Source organism: Pipistrellus kuhlii, unplaced genomic scaffold (genome assembly GCF_014108245.1).
Source record: "Pipistrellus kuhlii isolate mPipKuh1 unplaced genomic scaffold, mPipKuh1.p scaffold_m20_p_15, whole genome shotgun sequence".
Taxonomy (NCBI): Eukaryota; Metazoa; Chordata; class Mammalia; order Chiroptera; family Vespertilionidae; genus Pipistrellus; species Pipistrellus kuhlii.
This window is the reverse complement of record NW_023425460.1, coordinates 43,157,896-43,177,650: the sequence shown is the minus strand read 5'-3', so window position 1 is coordinate 43,177,650 and position 19,755 is coordinate 43,157,896. Positions and strand designations below refer to the sequence as shown.

At 45.1% G+C, this 19,755-nt stretch overlaps 1 protein-coding gene and 1 pseudogene across 3 annotated transcripts; one reads left to right on the top strand and one right to left on the bottom strand.

Annotated features, from left to right (window-relative positions):
• Positions 1 to 1,655: 1,655 nt before the first annotated feature.
• Positions 1,656 to 18,739, bottom strand: DENND10 (DENN domain containing 10). Of its 3 annotated transcripts, XM_036439206.2 has the most exons (9): positions 18,592 to 18,739; positions 16,098 to 16,294; positions 14,162 to 14,241; positions 10,803 to 10,951; positions 8,899 to 9,010; positions 7,516 to 7,616; positions 5,999 to 6,106; positions 3,279 to 3,373; positions 1,656 to 3,096 (listed from the first exon to the last, which is right to left on the bottom strand). In XM_036439206.2, exons 1-9 carry the CDS (start codon positions 18,644 to 18,646, stop codon positions 2,920 to 2,922), a joined length of 1,074 nt encoding a protein of 357 aa, XP_036295099.1. In that variant the 5' UTR covers positions 18,647 to 18,739; the 3' UTR covers positions 1,656 to 2,919. The 3 variants fall into 3 exon arrangements, with proteins under 3 accessions (XP_036295099.1, XP_036295100.1, XP_036295101.1); XM_036439207.2 differs by lacking the exon at positions 3,279 to 3,373 and having other exon boundaries at positions 18,592 to 18,679; XM_036439208.2 differs by lacking the exon at positions 5,999 to 6,106 and having other exon boundaries at positions 18,592 to 18,679.
• On the top strand, positions 10,007 to 10,103 carry LOC118719650 (annotated as a pseudogene).
• Positions 18,740 to 19,755: the final 1,016 nt, after the last annotated feature.

Below are 19,755 nucleotides of genomic sequence, written 5' to 3'. Positions count from 1 at the left end.
ACCGTTGGTTGGGGTATCAATCCCATACCCCAAAAAGTTGTGGGTTGGGTCCTCAGTCAGGAGGCAGCCAATCGATGTTTCTCTCTAATCCCCTTCCTCTCAAATCAATAGACATATCAGGTGAAGATTAAAAAAAAAAAAAAAAAAAAAAAAGGCAAAGCCCTCATTCATAGACAAGCTTTTTCAAATACTGTCTACCTTCCCTGTTCCCACCCCACCTTCTCCTCCACTGAGACTGTCAGCCATGCCCGCCCACACTGTGCTGCCACTGCTGGCTGCTCCACCAGGCTTTGGGCTTGTTTATTGTGCCCTGGCCAGAGGCTCACACCCAGCTGCCCCTGCAATTCTGGATGCCCACTGGAGGCCTCCCAATCTCAGGAAGTGGAAACGCCTCAGTTGCATCCGACAGGATCACTGGCGTCACCCTGACTCCCTCCTCCCCCCACTCCCATTCAAGTCATCTCAAGAACTCCCTGTCCCCAGCTACGGCCAGCTCAGTCCAACAGCACCCCCTGCTGGTGAGACGCCTTATTTCTGCTTGGCTCCCTGTCCAGGCTCCAGCTGTCTCTTCTGCACCACACCTGTGTAATAAGCCTTCAGCGGCTTCTCAGCACTTCAGGATCAAGTTCAAATTCCTTGCCATGCGGGCTGAGAGAGCCTCGGCCGTACTCCTCTCACACCGCTCCCTTTCTTCACTCCGGACCAACAGCAGGCTCCTCGGAGGCCGTGTTCTCTCTGCTCTAACTCCTACTTATGCTTCAGGCCTGACTTGGACTTCGGTCACTCCCTCCAGGAAGCCTTCCAGGATTACCAGTGCTGAGTCAGCTGCCTCTCCTGTGCCCCCTGCACTGTGTCTAACACTTGCCACAGCACAGTGCCATGGCCTGTTTGCAGACCCAGTGCCCCTGTAGACTGTCCCTTGAGAGCAAGAACTGCCTTGTGCATCAAGTAAGCCCTAGGGCCAAAACCGGTTTGGCTCAGTGGATAGAGCGTCGGCCTGTGGACTGAAGGGTCCCAGGTTCGATTCCGGTCAAGGGCACGTACCTTGGTTGCAGGCACAGTGCAGGAGGCAGCTGACCAATGTTTCTCTCTAGATAGTTTCTAACGATCTCCCTCCCTCTCTGTAAGAAATCAATAAAATATATTCAAAACAAAACAAAAAACGAAGCTCTAGGATACAACAGTGCACTGTGCAGAGTAGGTACCCGAACATTTGCATCCTGCAGAAATGCTTCCGACACACCCTGCCCAAATCATCAAAGAATATATCTGGCTTTCAGTTTTCCCTGGACCAGAATGCTGTTTATCGCCTAATTTGATGATAAGTGTTTCACAAGAGCCTAATAGGATAAAATTAATCAAACTGACCTACCAGATGTCTCAGTGCAGCCCCAGGCTTACACTCCACAAAAGAACAAAACGTGAAAGGCCCCAGGTGAAGGCTCACCCGCTACAGAGGAGCGGAAGGCGAGGGCCACCCTGAAGCTGGGCGCTGGAGGGCGGGCGCTGGACGTGCGGGTGGAGGAAAGGAGCCTGGCCCCTCGTCACTTTCAGAGGCGTCTTTTAATACCCCCCGCACACCTGCACTTGGAAGGTGCTGCTTTTTTTGGAGAAGAGAAATTCGAGAAAGGGCACCATTTCTCATCTACCTAAACATGGTTGAGTATCAAAATATTTCCATTTTATTTCTGCATCATACATTTGCAATTGTAACAATTTCGATCATTAGCTAATGCAGTTATACAAAAATGAGGGAGAAAAAAATGTTAGTATTCATTTTCATAAAGTGCAGAATTAACTTTAAATTGTCTTAGTAAACAAAACCTCATTTCAGGTCCACCCTTACCGGCCGAGGGGAGAAAGGGCTATTTTAAACCTTTTACTCAAGGGAAAGAGCCACTAAAGACAAGATTTTCTGCAAACATTTTTTCTGGGTGAGATTTCCAAGGACAACAGTACTGACTGTCAAATAACCTCTCAGAGTTCATGTGAATACATACAATAACCTAACAAGGACTTTCCTATGAAGAGAGAGGTACACACTGAACAGGAGCTTCCTGTGTGACTAAGTCACTTTTTACTGGCGTTACCCGAACACCTCTGATTCAGGCCCCTGCAGGCAGCTAATTCTTACACTCGCTCGCCAATCGTGTCAAGTTGCTAGTTCAGTTATACAGGCATTTATATTCCAAATGGCTGCTTGTCTTACTCTGCTATGCAATAAGAACTGGCGTCTTTCAAAGGAATATTGCTAGCAGCAGGGTTAATTGAGCACTGGAGCTTCCGTTTGCCAAACGCTTACCTCTGAGACAGTATAAATACGGGTTATTCAAGTTGTCTACTCAAGTATAAAATCTATGCAAAAGCCTCAGAATATAGGTAAAATGTTCAAAGGCCACGTAAATTTTTTTTTTTTTTTTACAAGAAAGTGCACCTGCAGGGTCTTTTGAATGCTCTCTGGACAGTCCTGCAGAAAACTTAGTAGTTTGGCTCAGAAAGGAGAGTTCCTCATGAGGAATTAAAGTTCTTCCTAGAAGAATACAAAGCAAAATTTCAGGCAGCTTTCTGAAAATAAATCATTAGTGGCGACACAATGAGACAAACTGGAACTTATCACAAAGGCTTTCGGATCTGCTGTGACTTACACGGGAACTCGACAGAACTTTTTCTCTGACGCCAGCACATCAGGCCATTTTATAACTCATGTGTGGTATTGTAGTTACAGCACTTGGTCCGACATGGATAACAGGCGTGAAACTGATCAGGTAAGAGAAAATCGTGTTTTCCTATGTTTCAGTGCTTTTCAGGTCAAATCTCAATACTTCCAAATAAATCATTAAAAGAGACCATTTTCTTTGTTATTTTCAGCATTTTACATAGTTAGTGGGTAGGCGCGTCCTCAGCGAGACCATTTGGCAGTCAGATTTTCAGCATCTGCTCGGCGGCTGCGAGGTGGTAAAGGAAGTTTTCCGTTGCTGGTGGGAACCGTCTTTGCTTTAGTGCCTCCAGATTGAGAACACGCTTTCCTCCGTCGCCTGAAGCTTCTGAAAATGGTGCCAAGTTGGTGAAGATTTCTTTTGTTTTTAGGGAAATGTCCTTTAATAAAAACAGGAAAATATGCAGTACGTTAGCACTGAGAAATAGGACTGGTTTGTTGCATTTTAACAGAATCCTTCCTGATATTTTTAAAAGTATATTAAATTAACTTTATAAATTAGAAAAAGTGAAAATTCAATAGAAAATTCAGGAGCTGAGTGAGTCGTCGGGTAAGAAGTTACCTGTATGACTTGGCTGTCCGATTTCTCTGGATCTTCTGCAGACTGAACAATCAGATGGCCCATCTCTTTGTGCAGTTTGCCCATTGTCATGGCCTCTGGTGAGATTAAGAATATGTTGTGTGAATATTTAGAAGTTTAAATAATAATAAATAGCCCTGGCTGGTTTGGTTCAATGAACAGAGTGTCTCAGGTTCGATTCTGGTCAAGGGCACGTACTTTGGTTGCAGGCTCCTCCCCGGCCTAGGCCTTGGTCCAGACTATTGCAGGAGGCAACCAATAGATGTGTTTCTCTCACATCGATGTTTCTGTCTTTCCCTCTCTCTTCCACTCTCTCTAAAAATCAGTGGGAAAATATCGGCGGGTGAGGATAAAAAAATAATAAATAATCATGCCATCTATCTGAAAATCTGAAAGATCAAACAGAGGGAATTTTCAAAAAGCAACTGACACGGAGCTATTTGAGATCTTGCTCCCAGGTATATGTTGTCAGTTTGGTTCAAATAAAAATCTTATTTAAAAAAAAAAAAGCAACTGGCAACCCGCCCCCCCAACTTCCTTCTTGCTAAACACATGCTGGGAGGTAAAAGGCAGAATCATGAATTATATACTTTGTGTCCACAATAAACACACACCAATACCAAAACTAATTTCTCCTCAGACCTACCCGGTGAACACTTTTATTTTCCTCTAGACAGCACCTAACGAAAGTTTAAGCCCAGAGCCTGACCTTCCTGCCCAGGTCTTTACCGTTAGGAAGGCACGTTTATCTTTCTGGCAGGAATATTGTGAAAGCAGCACTTCCTGACAGCCCGCGGAAGCCCTGAGCGTTCGGTGTGGCAGGGCCCTTACAACGGAGCGGGGAAAACCACTCAGCTGCATTACTTATAAGCAGTGCTACTCTCTGCAGCACATGTGTCAAACACAAGGCCCGCGGGCCAAATCCATCCCGCCAGGCCTTGCAATGTGGCCCGCACCGCGCTGTCATCTCTGCACTCCGCTGCGTTTCCATCACAATGACAGTTTATGACTGTTCAGTAAACCATTCGGCCCGCGATTTAGGCTGGATTTTAGATTTTGGCCCCTTCTCTGATTGAGTTCGACACCCCTACTCTGCAGCAAGGGCAGTAACAAGTTTGTCTGTCACCCCAAGGGGCAAACATGAACGTGCTGCCTGGGCTGAGCCCACTTTACAGACTCAGAGCAACACAGGGCAGCAAGGAGATGGCCCCCCTTTCAGCAATGTGAGTGGCCCAGCCACAGCTAGTTTCCTATCACTTTTGCTTTACAAAAGGTAGTATTGCCTAAAGGTGGTTTTATATTTAAAAATTTTCACCATGAGCATGCATTGTTTGCAATTTTAAAACAAATGAGAGAAAAGTAGTTCTGGTTCTATCTAACAAAGTCCTTCATCAGCCAACACTCAGCAATTCCTACTTTCAAGAGAAAGATACATAAATGACAACAGAAAAGCTATTCCCAGGAATTCCCATCTATAACCAACACCTCACAAGTGCCTGGGCCCAACACAGTTAACTCAACATTTACCATTTTACGTAGCTATAATTTGGGACAATTTCCCTTCTAAATGACACTAGAACACCTTTTCTTGATCGTAGCTCCAAGAATACTTTCAGGTCCTTGGCTTACTGAGACATCATTCAGATTTCCACAGAGGATCACAGTCAACCCTTGTACAGTGACAAATGTCTCCACGTCCTTTAATAATGCTTCCTTCAGGAGGTGCCTGTTTCCTCTCCCTTACGTGGGACCAACTTATTGGCTTGCTTCTGACAAACAGACTACGGAGGAAGTGATGTGTGACTTCTGAGACGAGGTCATAAGGGCACTGTGCTCTCCGCTCTGTCTCTGGGGGAAGCCAGCTGTCCGGTCATGAGAACTCCCAAGCTGCCTGTGGAGAGGCCCAGGTGGAGGGCTCCTGCCAACAGCCCTGTGAGTCAGCGGGAAGTGCAGCCTCTGCCCCAGCTGAGCCTTCAGATGACTGCAGCCCTGGCACTATGCTGATCGAAAACTCATGAGAGCCCTTGAGCCAAAACCTCCCAGTTAAGTCAGTCCTGAATTCCCGTCCCACCAAAACTGTGAGATAAATATTTGTTGTTTTGAATCCCTTCACTAAGTTCAGAAGGGATTTTTTTTATACAGCAACAGACAATATGCCTTGTTTGAATATGAAGTGGAGGGGGGGGGGGCGGGGAATGGGAAAAAAAAAAAAAAAAGAATATGAAGTGGAGAAACAGATTAAGACTATCTTATTAACACACACTGTGCAGCATATCAAGGATTATTACTAACACTTGAGGCCCAGTGCACGGATTTGTGCACCAGTGGGGTCCCTCGGCCTTGCCTGTGCCCTCTGGCAATCTGGGACCCCTCAGGGGCTGTCAGACTGCCAGTTTCAGCCTGATGCCTGCTGGCCAGGATGAGGGACCCCACTGATACACAAATCCACGTGCTGGGCCTCTAGTATGTATATAGTGCGCATCATGGCTACCAGTTAAATGGTTGCTTAGGCTTTTATATATATAGGTAGATGGCTATTCCTATAAGAATAAATGCCGTGTTATAGACACACAAAAATCCCTCCAGCAGTTAAAGCAAACCCTCAAATACTGGTTTTAGAGGATCAGTCTAAAAAAATACAACTGCTTGGTTTACATCTTGTATCAACAACAGAACAGAACAGAACAGAACAGAAAACTAACCTTTCGCATGTGGGGCAATGGTAATCTCACTGTCTGCCAGATTCACAAACACGTCATACAGGTCTGATCTATTGCTCACCTCCGAGTCTACAAATCCGGCAATGTAGCCTGTGTGAAAAATTGAGTATGAAGAAATCACATTGTGAACACATCAAGAGAACTTAGTCTAAAAAGCTAACCAGCTGCTGCTTCTCACTGCTTTACTTATTCAGGGCACATTAGCTGTGCCTGCGGCATTTATTAAGACTACGTTATTGTCATTGCCTGAAGAATCTCACATAACTCAAATGTTCCAAAGCCAGACTTCGAGTCAATGAAGGAGGATGAAGGAAAGCATTTACTTTTCAGTCGTTGCTTTTGGGGCAAAAATGACAGATGAGGCAGAAAATAGCAAGGGTGCTTTTGATCAGCATTCCCCCTGTAGGTCCTTGTCTTCAAGATGTCATGGCCAAGCACCCAGGTTTCTTGGGGTCAGTGGGTGGAAACAGTATCATCATTATCTTTCACCAACTTCAGAACTGATGCAGTAAGTGCTATGGGAATCAGGGCAACGCTAGAATTAGCAGACTTTTGGAATTGGTGTGAACAATCCCCAGACTTCTCACATTTCTTTCAAAATATGGTTTTATTGGTTTTTGAGAGAGAGGAAGGGAGAGGACAAGAGATAGGAACATTGATGAGAGAGCAACATCAATTGGCTGCCTCCTGCATGCCCCCTACTGGGTATCAAGCCATCAACCTGAGCACGTCCCTGACTGGGAATGGAACCAGTGTCCTCCTGGTACCTGGGACGATGCTCAACCAACTGAGCCACACCAGCTGGGCATACAAGTATAACAACATCATTTAAAAATAATTTTATTTTCTTTAAGGAAAATCTATGACAAGGCATGGCTCATATTATACAAATCATTGATAAGGAAATTTTAAGACTTGACAAATTAAAAATAAGTTGTATTTTGATGACGGCTGCATAACAATGTGAAGGTATTAATGCCACTGCGCTACACACTTAAAACTGATTGAGCTGAGCCCTGGTTGGTTCGTTGAGCATCATCAGGCTCTGTTCCTTGAGCATCATCCCCTACACGGAAATGTTTCAGGGTTGATCCTGGGATCCCCAGTCCAGGTGTGTGTGGAAGGCAGCAGGTCAATGTCCTCTCCCATTTTCTCTCTCAAATCCCCCTGCTCATTCCCTCTCTGGAATCAATAAACGTATCCTCAGGTAAGAATTTTTAAAAAGTAAAAAAAAAAAAAAAAAAAAAAAATTAAGATGAGAAATTTTGTGTTACATGTATTCAATTTTTCCTAAATTAAAGGGGTCGGGGAGGATTGGTTCCATTTGCCAAAGAAATAGTAACTGATCAGTACTGTCCTCAGAAACACACCCAGAAACATACACAAACACACACACACACACACACACACACACAAAATACCAAAAAAAAACCAACACACAAAGAACCAAGAAATCCTAGTTAGAGCCAAGCGCCCGCTCCGGGCCTGTGCCCGCCTACCTGGGCACAGCTGCAGGGCTTCCAGCTCATCGGCGTCCAGGTGCACGTACGAGTGGAGAATGGTCCAGTCCTGTCGATGCCACACCAGGGCAGGCAGGGTTCTGGGGAATCAAAGTGAGAACGCAAATGGCTGCTGGCCTGCACCTCGGAGACTCAGCTTCCCTCTTCTTGGGGGAGGAACTGGATGAGAGGCAGAGGGAGAACCAGCCCCAAATGGGCCATCGGCTCCAGGCTCTAAACAACAACGTTTACACTCTGCTTTGGGTGTCAGATTAGCTGCAAAAAGCTCAAGATGGAGCTTCAAAAGAAACCTGGTAAAGAGAAATGCTTCAAAGGTTTCTCTCCAAACACTCTACACTATAGACTGCACGGAGAGGGAGTCTCAGATCTGAAGGTACAATCTAAAGAGGGCTCTGTCAGAAAAAAAGAAAAGAAAGAAAAAAAAAAAAAAAGGAAAAAAAAAAAATATATATATATAATTTTTATTCAATACTAGAGGTGCGGTGTATGGATTTGTGCATCGGTGACGTCCCTCAGCCTGCCTGCAGGGATCGGGCTGAAACTGGCTTTCCAACATGCCCTGAGGGGTCCCGGACTGTGAGGGGGGCAGGCCAGGCGGAGGGACTCCACCAGTATAACAATCGTGCACCGGGCCTCTGCCATCCCCCAATGGGTCTGTGCCCCAGCAGCAACCTACCCCACAGCCAATGAGGCATCAGGCTCCCTCCTCCCTGGGTCTGGGGTGCAGGTAAAGCAGTTTCGGGGCCAACAATGCTCCAGGAGCAGCCTACCCCACGGCCAGTTCGCAAGGAGGAAATTAGCTAATGAAGAGGAAGTAGGATCTATCTTCCTTTCAATGTGCAATAATCCGTGCACCAGGCCACTAGTTTATTATAAAAATGTGGTAAAACCAAAGAATGTGGTAAAACTGAACAGAAAGAACAACTTACTGAACAGGAGTTAGGAAACTCTGACCCACAGGTAGTCCCTGTCATTACACATAAAGTTTTATTGAAACACCATGCTCATTCACTTACATAGGTACTGTCTACAGCTGCTTTTATGCCACCCATAACAGTTAAGTAGTTGGGGCAGAGACCATAAGGCCTACAAGCCTAAAATATTTCCCCTCTGGCAAAGAAAAATTTGTAAACTCGCTGCTCTAAAATATTCATATTTCTAAAAAAGAATCTGTTCCAATTCAGTGACCTTGAATTGCTAAATAAATCTAAACTGGATCATAAGACCAAAATGGTACTTCCACCCCAGCCAACATATTCTATTTTTACCAAATGTGCAACACAAAAGAGCGTACACTGACACACATTGTCCTAAACTAGCCACCACCAACATCTACGCTGTCTTAAGGATTAGAGAGAATACCTGGTAAACTCCTGAACAGCTTCTATTTTGGGGTGATAGACGACAATTCTTTTCTTCAGCATCAGTGCTGTGTGTAAGATAACAGTTTCCATTCCAAACTGAGATACAACGTCTTAAAACAAAAGAAAATATAGTTTTACTACATTAAATATTACATAAGAAAATAAGGTTTTTATTGGAAAGAACTCTTATCATATGAATTCAAAATTATTTTCAACACAGAGAATAAATTTCGGTAAATGTGGTAAGCACAAAATTGTCTTATCTGGTGGATGGGCATTTCAGTCCATACATGTGCTCCCCAGGGTGGGTGTCACAGCTGCCTGCACCTGTCCCCCACGGGACATACATACAGCCAGACTCACAAGAAAGTGGAGTAATGGTATAAAGGGAACCGGCACTGTCTGAAAAACTCTTTTTTTTTTTTTCAATCCTCACCCAAGGACATTTTATTCCATTGCTTTACAGAGAGAGTGGGAGGGAGGGAGAGGGAAAGAGAGAGAAACAGTGATGTGAGAGAGACACATCAATTGGTTGCATCCACACATCTTCCCTGACTGGGAAGCAAACCCACAACCCAGATATGTGCCCTTGGCAGGCAACTGAACCCTCAACCCTTTGGTTCCAGTGCTCACGCTCTAACCATTGAGCCACACCAGTGAGGGCAAACTCAAGTTTTAAAAAATATCCACTGACAGCCCCTCCCTCTCAACCACCCACATCATTACTTAAGTCCTTCTGAGACAGCGGGGTGACACTGGCACCTCTCCAGGGATGCTCAGAACCAGACAGAACAGTGGCATTAGTGACGACAGGCAGGTGCTGAGGGAGGACCAGAGGAAAGGCTGGCATTGCCCCAGGAACTCTCCTCTCCTCCCTCTCTTAAGGGCCCGGAAGTCTGCGGCTTCAGTCCTCGACTGTCCCAGCCACTTTGGATTTTCCAGGGAGAAGGAAAAGGCAGGAGCCGGGCGGGAAGCCTGGGTCCGGCCTGAGCGCCCAGATGGAAGAAGTCACGGCTCTAAGGAAAGAGCACTCTGGGAGCCAGTGGAGCCCTGGAGTGCAGCTCACTGGTGACAGACATTTCTGTTTTAAAGGTCAGAATCGGTGCGCGCTTCAGCAGCACACTTTCTAAAATGGGAATGATACAGATTAGCATGGCCCTGCGCAAGGATGACATGCAAATTCATGAAGCATTCCATATTTCACAACCAAGTCAGAATCCTGCCCTGGCCAGTGTGGCTAAAGGCTGAGTGTTGTTCCATGTACGGAAGGGTCACAGGCTTGATCCCAAGGGGGGGAGATGCAGGAGGCAGCCGACTGATGTTTTTTTGTTGTTTTTTTAAAGTATATTTTATTGATTTTTACAGAGAAGAAGGGAAATGGATAGAGAGCTAGAAACATCAATGAGAGAGAAACATCGACCAGCTGCCTCCTGCACACCCCCTACCGGGGATGTGCATGCAACCAATGTACATGCCCTTGACCGGAATTGAACCTGGGACCTTTCAGTCCGCAGACCGATGCTCTATTCACTGAGCCAAACCGGCCCCGGCCCGATTGATGTTTTGCTCTCACCTAGATGTTTCTCTCTCTCTAAAAATAAATAAATATATAAATACACACACACACACACACACACACACACACACACACACGAAAACAAAATTCAAGAAAAACAGTAAAAGTCAGAATCTTTTGGAAAGGAACCCCACGAAAGTCTGCTTTCCTCTGACAGAATTTCAATCCAATAAGGCAATGGAGAGGCTGAAGTACTGTCTACAGGGGAAATAATGCTAGGTGGGCAATCTATGTGGAAAGGTGGAAAAGCAGTCTACTGGGAGACTGTCTGGCTTGGGATTCTGTTGTCGGTGAAGTAATCCGGGGCGGGGGTTTGTTTTCTTTACCTTTGATGGAGCCCGCAAGGTATGCCTTTCGGGCGTCAAAGTCCTTGCTGAGGAAGGAGCCGTTCTCTTCGCTCTGGCAGATCCCCTTAGTGAGGACCGCGATGTAACTCTCCATCATCCTCACCGGGCTCCCGTGCCTCAGGTACAGTCTGGGAGAAAGGAGACGGCCGTCATGCTTTTGTTTCACACGAGTCACGTGAAGAGATGCACCAAGACTAGGCGTGGCCCTTTCTAAAGCTGAAGCCAACTTGCTTATACACCCTGATTGCCGACTCTTTTCCTGGCAAGTGATAGTTCTAAAATTTAATTTGAAAAGGTGTTTATAAAAAAGCATCACCTGCAAGACCTCTGCAGCTGCTCCCCTGCTTATATCTGGGGAGACCCGCTACAGCCCGCTGGGGCAGGAGTGTAAACCAGGGCCTCCCAGGCCTCATTCTGCTCAGGAACAGCGAACACTTATCTCCTTCTGTCTTACACTCATTCCCAGCTGGTGTGCTTAGTCATAGTGACTCTGCTTTATTGCTTGGATTCCTCTGACAAGAAAGGAGGTTTATGCAGTGTTCCCAGAGAAAGCAGTAATTAGTTGTAAAACCCGTATTTAATAGCAGAGTCCCAGAGATAACTATATTTAGATCATTAAGAAATCAAACTCCTTTTTGAGTTTTCGGTGATAAATGCACCCTGGATACATTCATCAAGCTGACTCTTCCAGAAAATGCTGACAGGAAGCTGGCTCCGTTAATAGCTCGCTGTGAAATCAATCCCTCCCCGGAAATGTCTGCCTGTGAGTAACCGAATCTAAATTCTGCTTGGAAAGCAGGGCTGGGTCTGCTTGGGCCTTTTAGCAGCTGGCGCAGAAAATCGGGAAGAAAATAAAACCAACGTTTAAGTGAGATCACTTGAAAATGATACTTATTGTAGACTGATTTTAATTAAGATCATGAAAAGGAGTTTTAACTGTTTTATCAAATTTTGTCAGTCATCAGTGTTTTTCTATTTTTTTCAATGTATAGAATGAGAAAATAAAAGGTACCGAACAATGACTATGGCAAGCTATCATATATAACACAGTCACGCCATGAACTCATCCACAGCTCATCTCCAGTTGGATACACATAAAGCAGGCCAGGAGCGGCCTCGGGGGTGGGGGTCGGGAGGTAGAGCTGGAAGCTGGGAACGGGGAAGGGACTGTTTTCACTGCGTAGACCCTCCAGCACTGTTGTGTGTGTTTTAACTCCGTGCTTACAGGACCACCCAAAATACACCAAACCCAAAACCACACCATCACATTATAAAATAGAAACGACAACAAGGAAGAGAGAACCTAAGAAAGGTAGGATACGATGACTTCCCCCATGACAAGCCTGGGCCATGAGAGACTGAACAGAGGGAGAAACCCCCCAAAACCATTTCACAGGAAAAACTCAAAGCACAACCCAGGGGACCATATTCCGATGGAGCCACAAGCTGTCACACGTGGCTTAGGCCACGGACTGTGAGTATGCCAGGTTTTCCACCAGAGCCATTAGCGGGAGGGGCCAGAAGAGGAAGAGGTTCGTGCCAACTGACCTGGATCCCATAGAGGAATGAGCCCCAACCCCCATGTGGCCTCCGTGCCACCTCAGCAGCATGCTGTGAAAGGACCACGGTCACCTCACCATGATAACAGCATGTCTCTTCACTATGGCATACTAGCACATCTGAAACTAACAGACTGCATGTCAACAGTTACTAAAATATTAAAAAATATATTTAAAAGTGTTTGTCTATGTGCATGCAAACACATGCATTCATGGCTTTATGGAGAGTGTGTGTGTGCATGCATGCACTTGAGTACACTGGTGTGTACACATGTAAAGGAAAGTAGGAGGATTCACTAAGAGGCAGGAGCAGAGGAGGGGCTGGCAATAGGTCTGAGTGCTCAATGCCCTTGCACAGCCGCAGAAGAGAATCCAGAATGCGACAAGGCCATGGCACCACCGAAGCTGAGAAACGCGCTGGGCTTCCTGGAACTCAGTGAAGTGACCTAATCCGGCCTCCATCAACTGAAATGGGAGTCCAATGTTTGTTCAAAAACACCTTTCCAATGGCTTTAGTTCACAGCTGCTGAACAGCGTCCCTCCTAACAACAATAATCTCTTTTTGTGCCATATTAGCAGACAACTGCTGATATGAGCCATGCACCTGGAATTTATCTTAGGACAAGAAGTCTTTCTTAGCATAGCTGGCTGCAAAAACAGGAAAACTTCATTTTGCCAAAATACAACCTAACGGCTATGCCGTGTGCATGCACATAAAAATGGCAAAAAAGAAACCATTTATCAGGCTTATAGCGGGGAAAAACAAAACTCGCCTCATGCACACCAAACCCAAACTCCTCCTCCCTGGATGTGAGCCTGAGGGCTGAGTAACACAGAACACCGAGGCTTCTACGTCTAACTCATGACAACAATGTTTTTAAAAAACTAAACTAAAACCCTGCGCAAGTTTTCATTATAGAAAAAAGCCAATATCGCCTGGCTGGTTTGGCTCAGTGGATAGAGCTTCGGCCTGCAGTCTGAAGGGTCCCAGGTTTGATTCCGGTCAAAGGCACATGCCAGGGTTGCTGGCTCGGTCCTCAGTGTGGGTCATGCAGGAAGCAGCCAATCAATGATTCTCTCTCATCATTGATGTTTCTCTCTCTCTCTCTCTCTCCCTCTCCCTTCCTCTCTGAAATCAATAAAAATCAAACATATATATTAAATAAAAAAGCCAATACTCCTCACACACAAGAAAGATTTAATCAAGTCTGGTAGATATGCTTGCCAAGGTAAGAAAGTAAATTGGTGCATTTTAGATAAGTTTTTTCAACAACTAGGATCAAACTAAAGAAGTCTACCAGAATCACAATTAACCAATCAGTGATTTTTTAGCTCATTATTCCAGCTAAGGGATGTTTTCCGATGCTTTAGCATAATTCAAAATGCTCATTAACTTTCCCCAAAAGGACTCCCACACACAGACCTTGCCACATACAAAGCAGTCTACCACTTCATAGAGCACTTAATTTATTATTCTGTTTAGGAAAATTCTGGATTGGAAAGGAGTAGAAAGAAGTAACAGACCAAACATGGCAGGTGAGTCCAAACACCCAGAAACCACAACAGTTGTGCAAACAGCTTCTCCTCCCCTCAAATTCTCCCAAATAAGAGGAGCATATCTTGGAAGCCAGTTCCTCTTTATAAAACAGTCTGTGAAGGGCCAGGAAAGGGTAAGTTGGGGAGACAAAGGAGAAGTCGACTTCCTCAGTGTAGAAATCTGCTCTAACACTAAGATCTTCATTTTTGTATATTAGTATTTAATACGGTTTTCATACAGACCTACACAATATCCTAGTGAAGGCGGCATATTTCTCTGGGTTAAAATCTTTGGCGGTCAGAACAATAGAAAAATGAGTCACCTGTCCAAAAGAAACAAAAAAAAGTACACTTTTTAAAGACACTTGAATAGAATTCATTTTATCACTATATTTTAACAACCGCTTGTACAAGATATACCTGCACAAAAAGGAAAAGACCAAAATGTAACCAAGTTCTCACTCGCTTCTTTTACTCTTCTATGTATATGCACACATAAAACATTACATAGACATATATGTTGCATTTCATACACAAGAGTGTAATACTTTGCCAGTGTTTTTTGAAAACAAAAATATTTCAAATGTCAAAGATGTGCATTTTTATTTTATTTTATTTATTTATTTGTGTGTACATTTTTATTTTAAACCCCTTACCATCATCAAAACAGAAATAGGAATGCTATAGCAGACCTACCAATTTAGCAAACTATTTTTCATTAATGAAATAGAAGGATGGGAAACAACAAAAATATATCTCAGTAAAATGCTTATAATAAAAAGTATACCATTCCAGAAATAGTTAATTCTCTGTAAATTGCTATATAATCTAAAGGGCACTGTTATAATATCTTTCACCTATTTATATGCCTCATTTATCATAAATATAAATTTGATAATCATTATACCCATTATTCACATTAATGAGAAAAAATTTAGAACTTTACAAAAGCAAAGCATTTAAGAAATACATTTTAAAAATCATATTTTGAAGGGTAAAATTTCAAAATCTTGCTATATTTCAAATCTAGAAAAATAGACTTGAAATTGCTGTTGATATAATTTGACAGTCTGCAGGGTAAAACTTAATAAATCTACCTGAGAATACATCAAGCCTTCACAGCAAGAACTTAATAAACATAAACCAAAGATTTTGTAACATTTGGAAAACCACCTTTTAGCAAATTTACATTTTCTAATTATGAATTTCTATTTTGTCTTAAACCTCTACCAGTTTTGAAATTATTGCCTTAAAATTGTTATTTTAAATGTAATTCCTTATATTTAAACTGGTATCTTGGACATGCTTCATACAGTCTGGTTATTGGCTGTAAAATTATCCCTGAAAAGATAGTCTTCCCTCAGGAGCATGCCAGGAGCTCAGCCACTTCTCCCCAATATTATTTTCTTTGAAAAAACCTGCTGGTTGTTTGGACACTCACAAGGACCACATAGTGGTTTTCAATATGTCACACTGATCCTGTCCATGTCAAATGACACAACAAAAAACCGGCTGAATACTTGAGTTTCCTTAATTACCCTTTCTATTTTTAATATAGCTTTAACCAGCCACAAGGGAATAAAAACACATTTTCTTAACTATGCCAAGGATAATTATATCCTCTAAAATAGGTTTTAATGATGGAAAAATACTTCTATTCAGATATTACTTTGAAAGTACTTGTACATATTTCTCTTCCGTCAGAGTATAACCCGAACGAGGCTTCACCACACCAGCTACAGGGCCAGTCACATAATACACACCAACAAACATTTATAGCATGAATGCGAGTGAAACATGAAAGAAAACATTCATGAAACTCATATGTAGCCCTAGCCGGTTTGGCTCAGTGGATAGAGCGTCAGCCTGCAGATTGAAAAGCCCCAGGTTCGATTCCGGCCAAGGGCACATGCCCCGGATATGGGCTAGATTCCCCTACGGGGGTGTGCAGGAGGCAGCCAATCAATGATTCCCTCTCATCACTGATGTTTCTATCTCTCTCTCCCTCTCTCTCCTTCTCTGAAATCAATAAAAACATTACAAAAAAAAGAAAATCATATTTAATGTTTTGCACAAGCACACTGTGAATAATAAAATATAAGCTAAAAAGAGTTACTAAAATAATCTTACACCACTTTAAATATATATATATATTTTTTTTACCTTTATGCAGTCATACCTTTTTCAAAACTGAAGAATCTGGAACTTCAACTGTTGTGATATAAAACCATGTTCTTCTGTACTGACCAAAGACGAAGGGATGGAGGAGTCTGTTTTCATCTGCGAGGCAGCATTTTCTCAGCAGCAGATTCCTTAAAGTAGCTGTCGTGGAAGGATAACACCAAACCCACAGAACTTCTCCATTTGTGTCCTTTTCTACGGTGGAAAGATGGTCACTGTGAGAATGTCAAACAGCAGCAAGGAAGTGAATTGAGTGGTTACTCAGAAGCACTTAGTGGAATCACTTTTAACATCCTATTTTACAAAGCAACCCGGAACTGGTGAGACCCCTAATTCCCACCTGCCTCTACTGCTCAGATTGCCTAGCGCTCCTGACCTTGGAATTGTAGGCTACTGGAGTAAATCATGTTACCTACTGATGGTGCAAATTCTATATTTAAAACTTTAATTTTATCCTCAAAGTAAACAGCTCAATAACAAGAGGAGCAATCTACTAATAACAAAAACTCCAAGCAAAAACAGTCTAAATTTTAGAGAAATTTACTGCACATATAGCACCAAGAATCTACATTTTGATCCACAGCAGTGGTTCTCAACCTTCCTAACGCCGGACCCTTTAATACAGTTCTCCATGTGGTGGTGACCCCCAACCATAAAATTATTTTCATTGCTACTTAATAACTTTAATTTTGCAACTGTTAATGAATCATAATGTAAATGTCTGTGTTTTCCGATGGTCTTAGGTGACCCTGCTAGCGGTTCTCAACCTGTGGGTCGCTGCTGTAAAGGCTAAGATCATCGGAAAACAGATATTTACATTTCGATTCACAACGGTAGCAAAATTACAGTTATGAAGTAGCAACAAAAATAATTTTATGGTTGGGGGTCACCACAACATGAGGAACTGTATTAAAGGGTCGCAGCATTAGGAAGGTTGAGAACCACTGCTTTACAGACTTAAAAAAATACTTATTACGGAAAATATCAAGTATATAAAAAAGCAGAGAGAATAACAAAATTCCCCCATCTTCATCACTCATCTCTCAGCTTCAACAATTACCAACATCTGGCCCTCCTTGCTTCATAAGGGGGAGGAGTGTTTCCCCTTCCATTATTTTGAAGCAAAAAATAACGAAGCCTGCTGAATTGAAAATGATTAAGTCATCTTTATCTTCGCTGTTACCAAATAAAGTCAGAGTTTAACTCAGCCTTAACTCAGCCTTACCCAGGCAGGACTGAGATGCCCAAGTCACTTAGGTTTGCTATGAAACAGTTTTAAAATCACACTTAAAGAAATGTTCACAGGGGTATGAGATTTATCGGGACGATCGCTTAGTCAGTTACATAATGTCTAATCACTGAGGTGTCCCCTTAAAACGAATATAATATTGTATGTCAACTGTAATTTAAAAATCAAAAAATGATTTAATTTTTTTTAAAGGTGTGACTACAAGAAGCCATTTCCAGAGAAATGCACTTCTTGGAGGCACTGAAAAGTAATCAGCACATTTCGCCCGTTTTTTCTTTAATGATCCTTGTATGCACCAGGGAACTGGTGTGTAGGGGTTTGTAGAAATCTCTCTTCAAAGGACATGGCACCTAGGCAGCCGACAGACGTTCCTTCCACCGACCCCGTGCTCGCCGTCGCCTATCAGATGAATGGTTCCTGGAAAGCCCAACCCCGAAACGCCGCACGCCGCCCCGCACACGGCCTGGGCCGCCCCAAAATCCCCACGTACTTCCTTCCTCTCCATTGATTCCTCAAAACCGGCGGGGCCCACCCAGGGGATTAAGTCGACACCCGCGCTACGGGCACAAGCTGTATCTGCTACGATGAAGCTGGGGCTCTGGGACCATCCTGCAAGTGTCCCAATCCTGGTCCCGCCCCTTTCGAAGGTGCGTCGGTGGACACCCCGAAAAGTGTGCCTCAAGCATGACCCGCAGCCCCGGGAGCCGAAGGGCGCGTTAAACGGAGACAATCCAGGCATAAAACGCTGCACCCGGACTGGTGGTTGGCCACCGCGTCTCCAGTCGCTGGGTCACATGATCCAGGCCAGTCGGGCAGCGGGCCAGGCGTGCCCACCTCCGAGAGACGCCCGGCCGCCCCCACGCCCCATTCCCCTCCTGAGCGCGGCTGTCGGCCCAGCCGGGGTCCCGCCCGCACAGCGGCCCCTCGCAGCGAGGGAGCCCGGGCCCCTTCCCCGTCCGGGCCCGGAACGTCCAAGGCTCCCCTCCCTGCACCTCGGGGAGGCCCGAAGGGCCGCTCCGCCCCGCCGCCCGAACCGGGAGGGCACCGAGGGCGGAAGGGCCCGTGGCCGCGGGTCGAACCCAGCGCCCAAGAGGCCTGGCCGCGCCGCCCCCTGCCCAGGCCCAACCGGAAGGGGGTCGCGCCCTCCCCACCGCAGGGGGCGGGAGGAGGGGCCGCCCCAGGCTCAGGCAGAGGCGGAACTGGGGTGCGGGCGGGCCTGGGGGCAGGGCGCCTGCGTGCTCACCGATCAGCCCTACTCCGAGCATCAGCTGAGTGTCCGCCGCCCCATCCGCAGCCATCTTCCGCCGCCGCCGCCGCCGCCGCCGCCGCCGCCGCAGCGCGCCGCTCCCGACGCCCCGCCCGCAGGCCCCGCCCCCTCCTCAGGGCCCGCCCACCCATTGGCCCCACCCGCAGGCTGAGGCCCCGCCCCTCCTCCAGGCTCCGCCCCACGTGTCCGGACTTCCTCCCGGCCCCTCCATTCACCTTCAGCCCTCGGTTCTCGGAAGCCTCCCTCAGGCTCCGCAGCTTCTAACCCAGATGTTCACCCGCCTTCCCTTCAACCCACATCCCTTGGGCTTTCCTCATCCTACCTCTGCACTGCGCTAAGAAGAGGAGTCCCGCCCTGGCTGGTTGGCTCAGTGGATAGAGTGTCCGCCTGCGGACTGAAGGGCTCCAGGTTCAATTCTGGTCAAGGGCACATGCCTGGGTTGCTGGTTCAATCCCCAGCAGGACGCGGCCTAATAATGCTTCTCTCTTATTATTGATGTTTCTTTTTTTAAAATATATATTTTATTGATTTTTTACAGAGAGGAAGGGAGAGAGAGAGAAACATCGATGAGAGAGAAACATCAATCAGCTGCTTCCTGCACACCTCCCACTGGGGATGTGCCAGCAACCAAGGTACATGCCTCCTGACCAGAATCGAACCTGGGATCCTTCAGTCCACAAGCAGACGTTCTATCCACTGAGCCAAACCGGTTTTGGCTTATCATTGATGTTTCTAACTCTCTCTCTCTCTCTCCCTCTCCCTTCCTCTCTGCAATCAATAATTTGTTTTTAAAGAGGAGTCCTGAGGATGGACGAAGTGTCTCCATTCATTCATTCATTCATTCATCCAAAACAAAATAGATCCTATTGAGGATTTGCTTTAACAATCTCAACAATATATCAGCCTGCATCAACCTGCACCTCAAATACCTGCTTTTGTTGAAACACACATGCGCACAAATATGCACGTGCAAGAATGTTCATGCAGAGCTGCCAGTAATAGCAAAAGTGAAAAATCACACAAATCTCTATTAATAAAGAAAACTGAAAAAATTAATGGCATGTTCCATATTACAGTCATTGAGAGAGTGAGGCAGACACATTTGTACTAACTCACTATGATCCCATATGTATGTAAAAC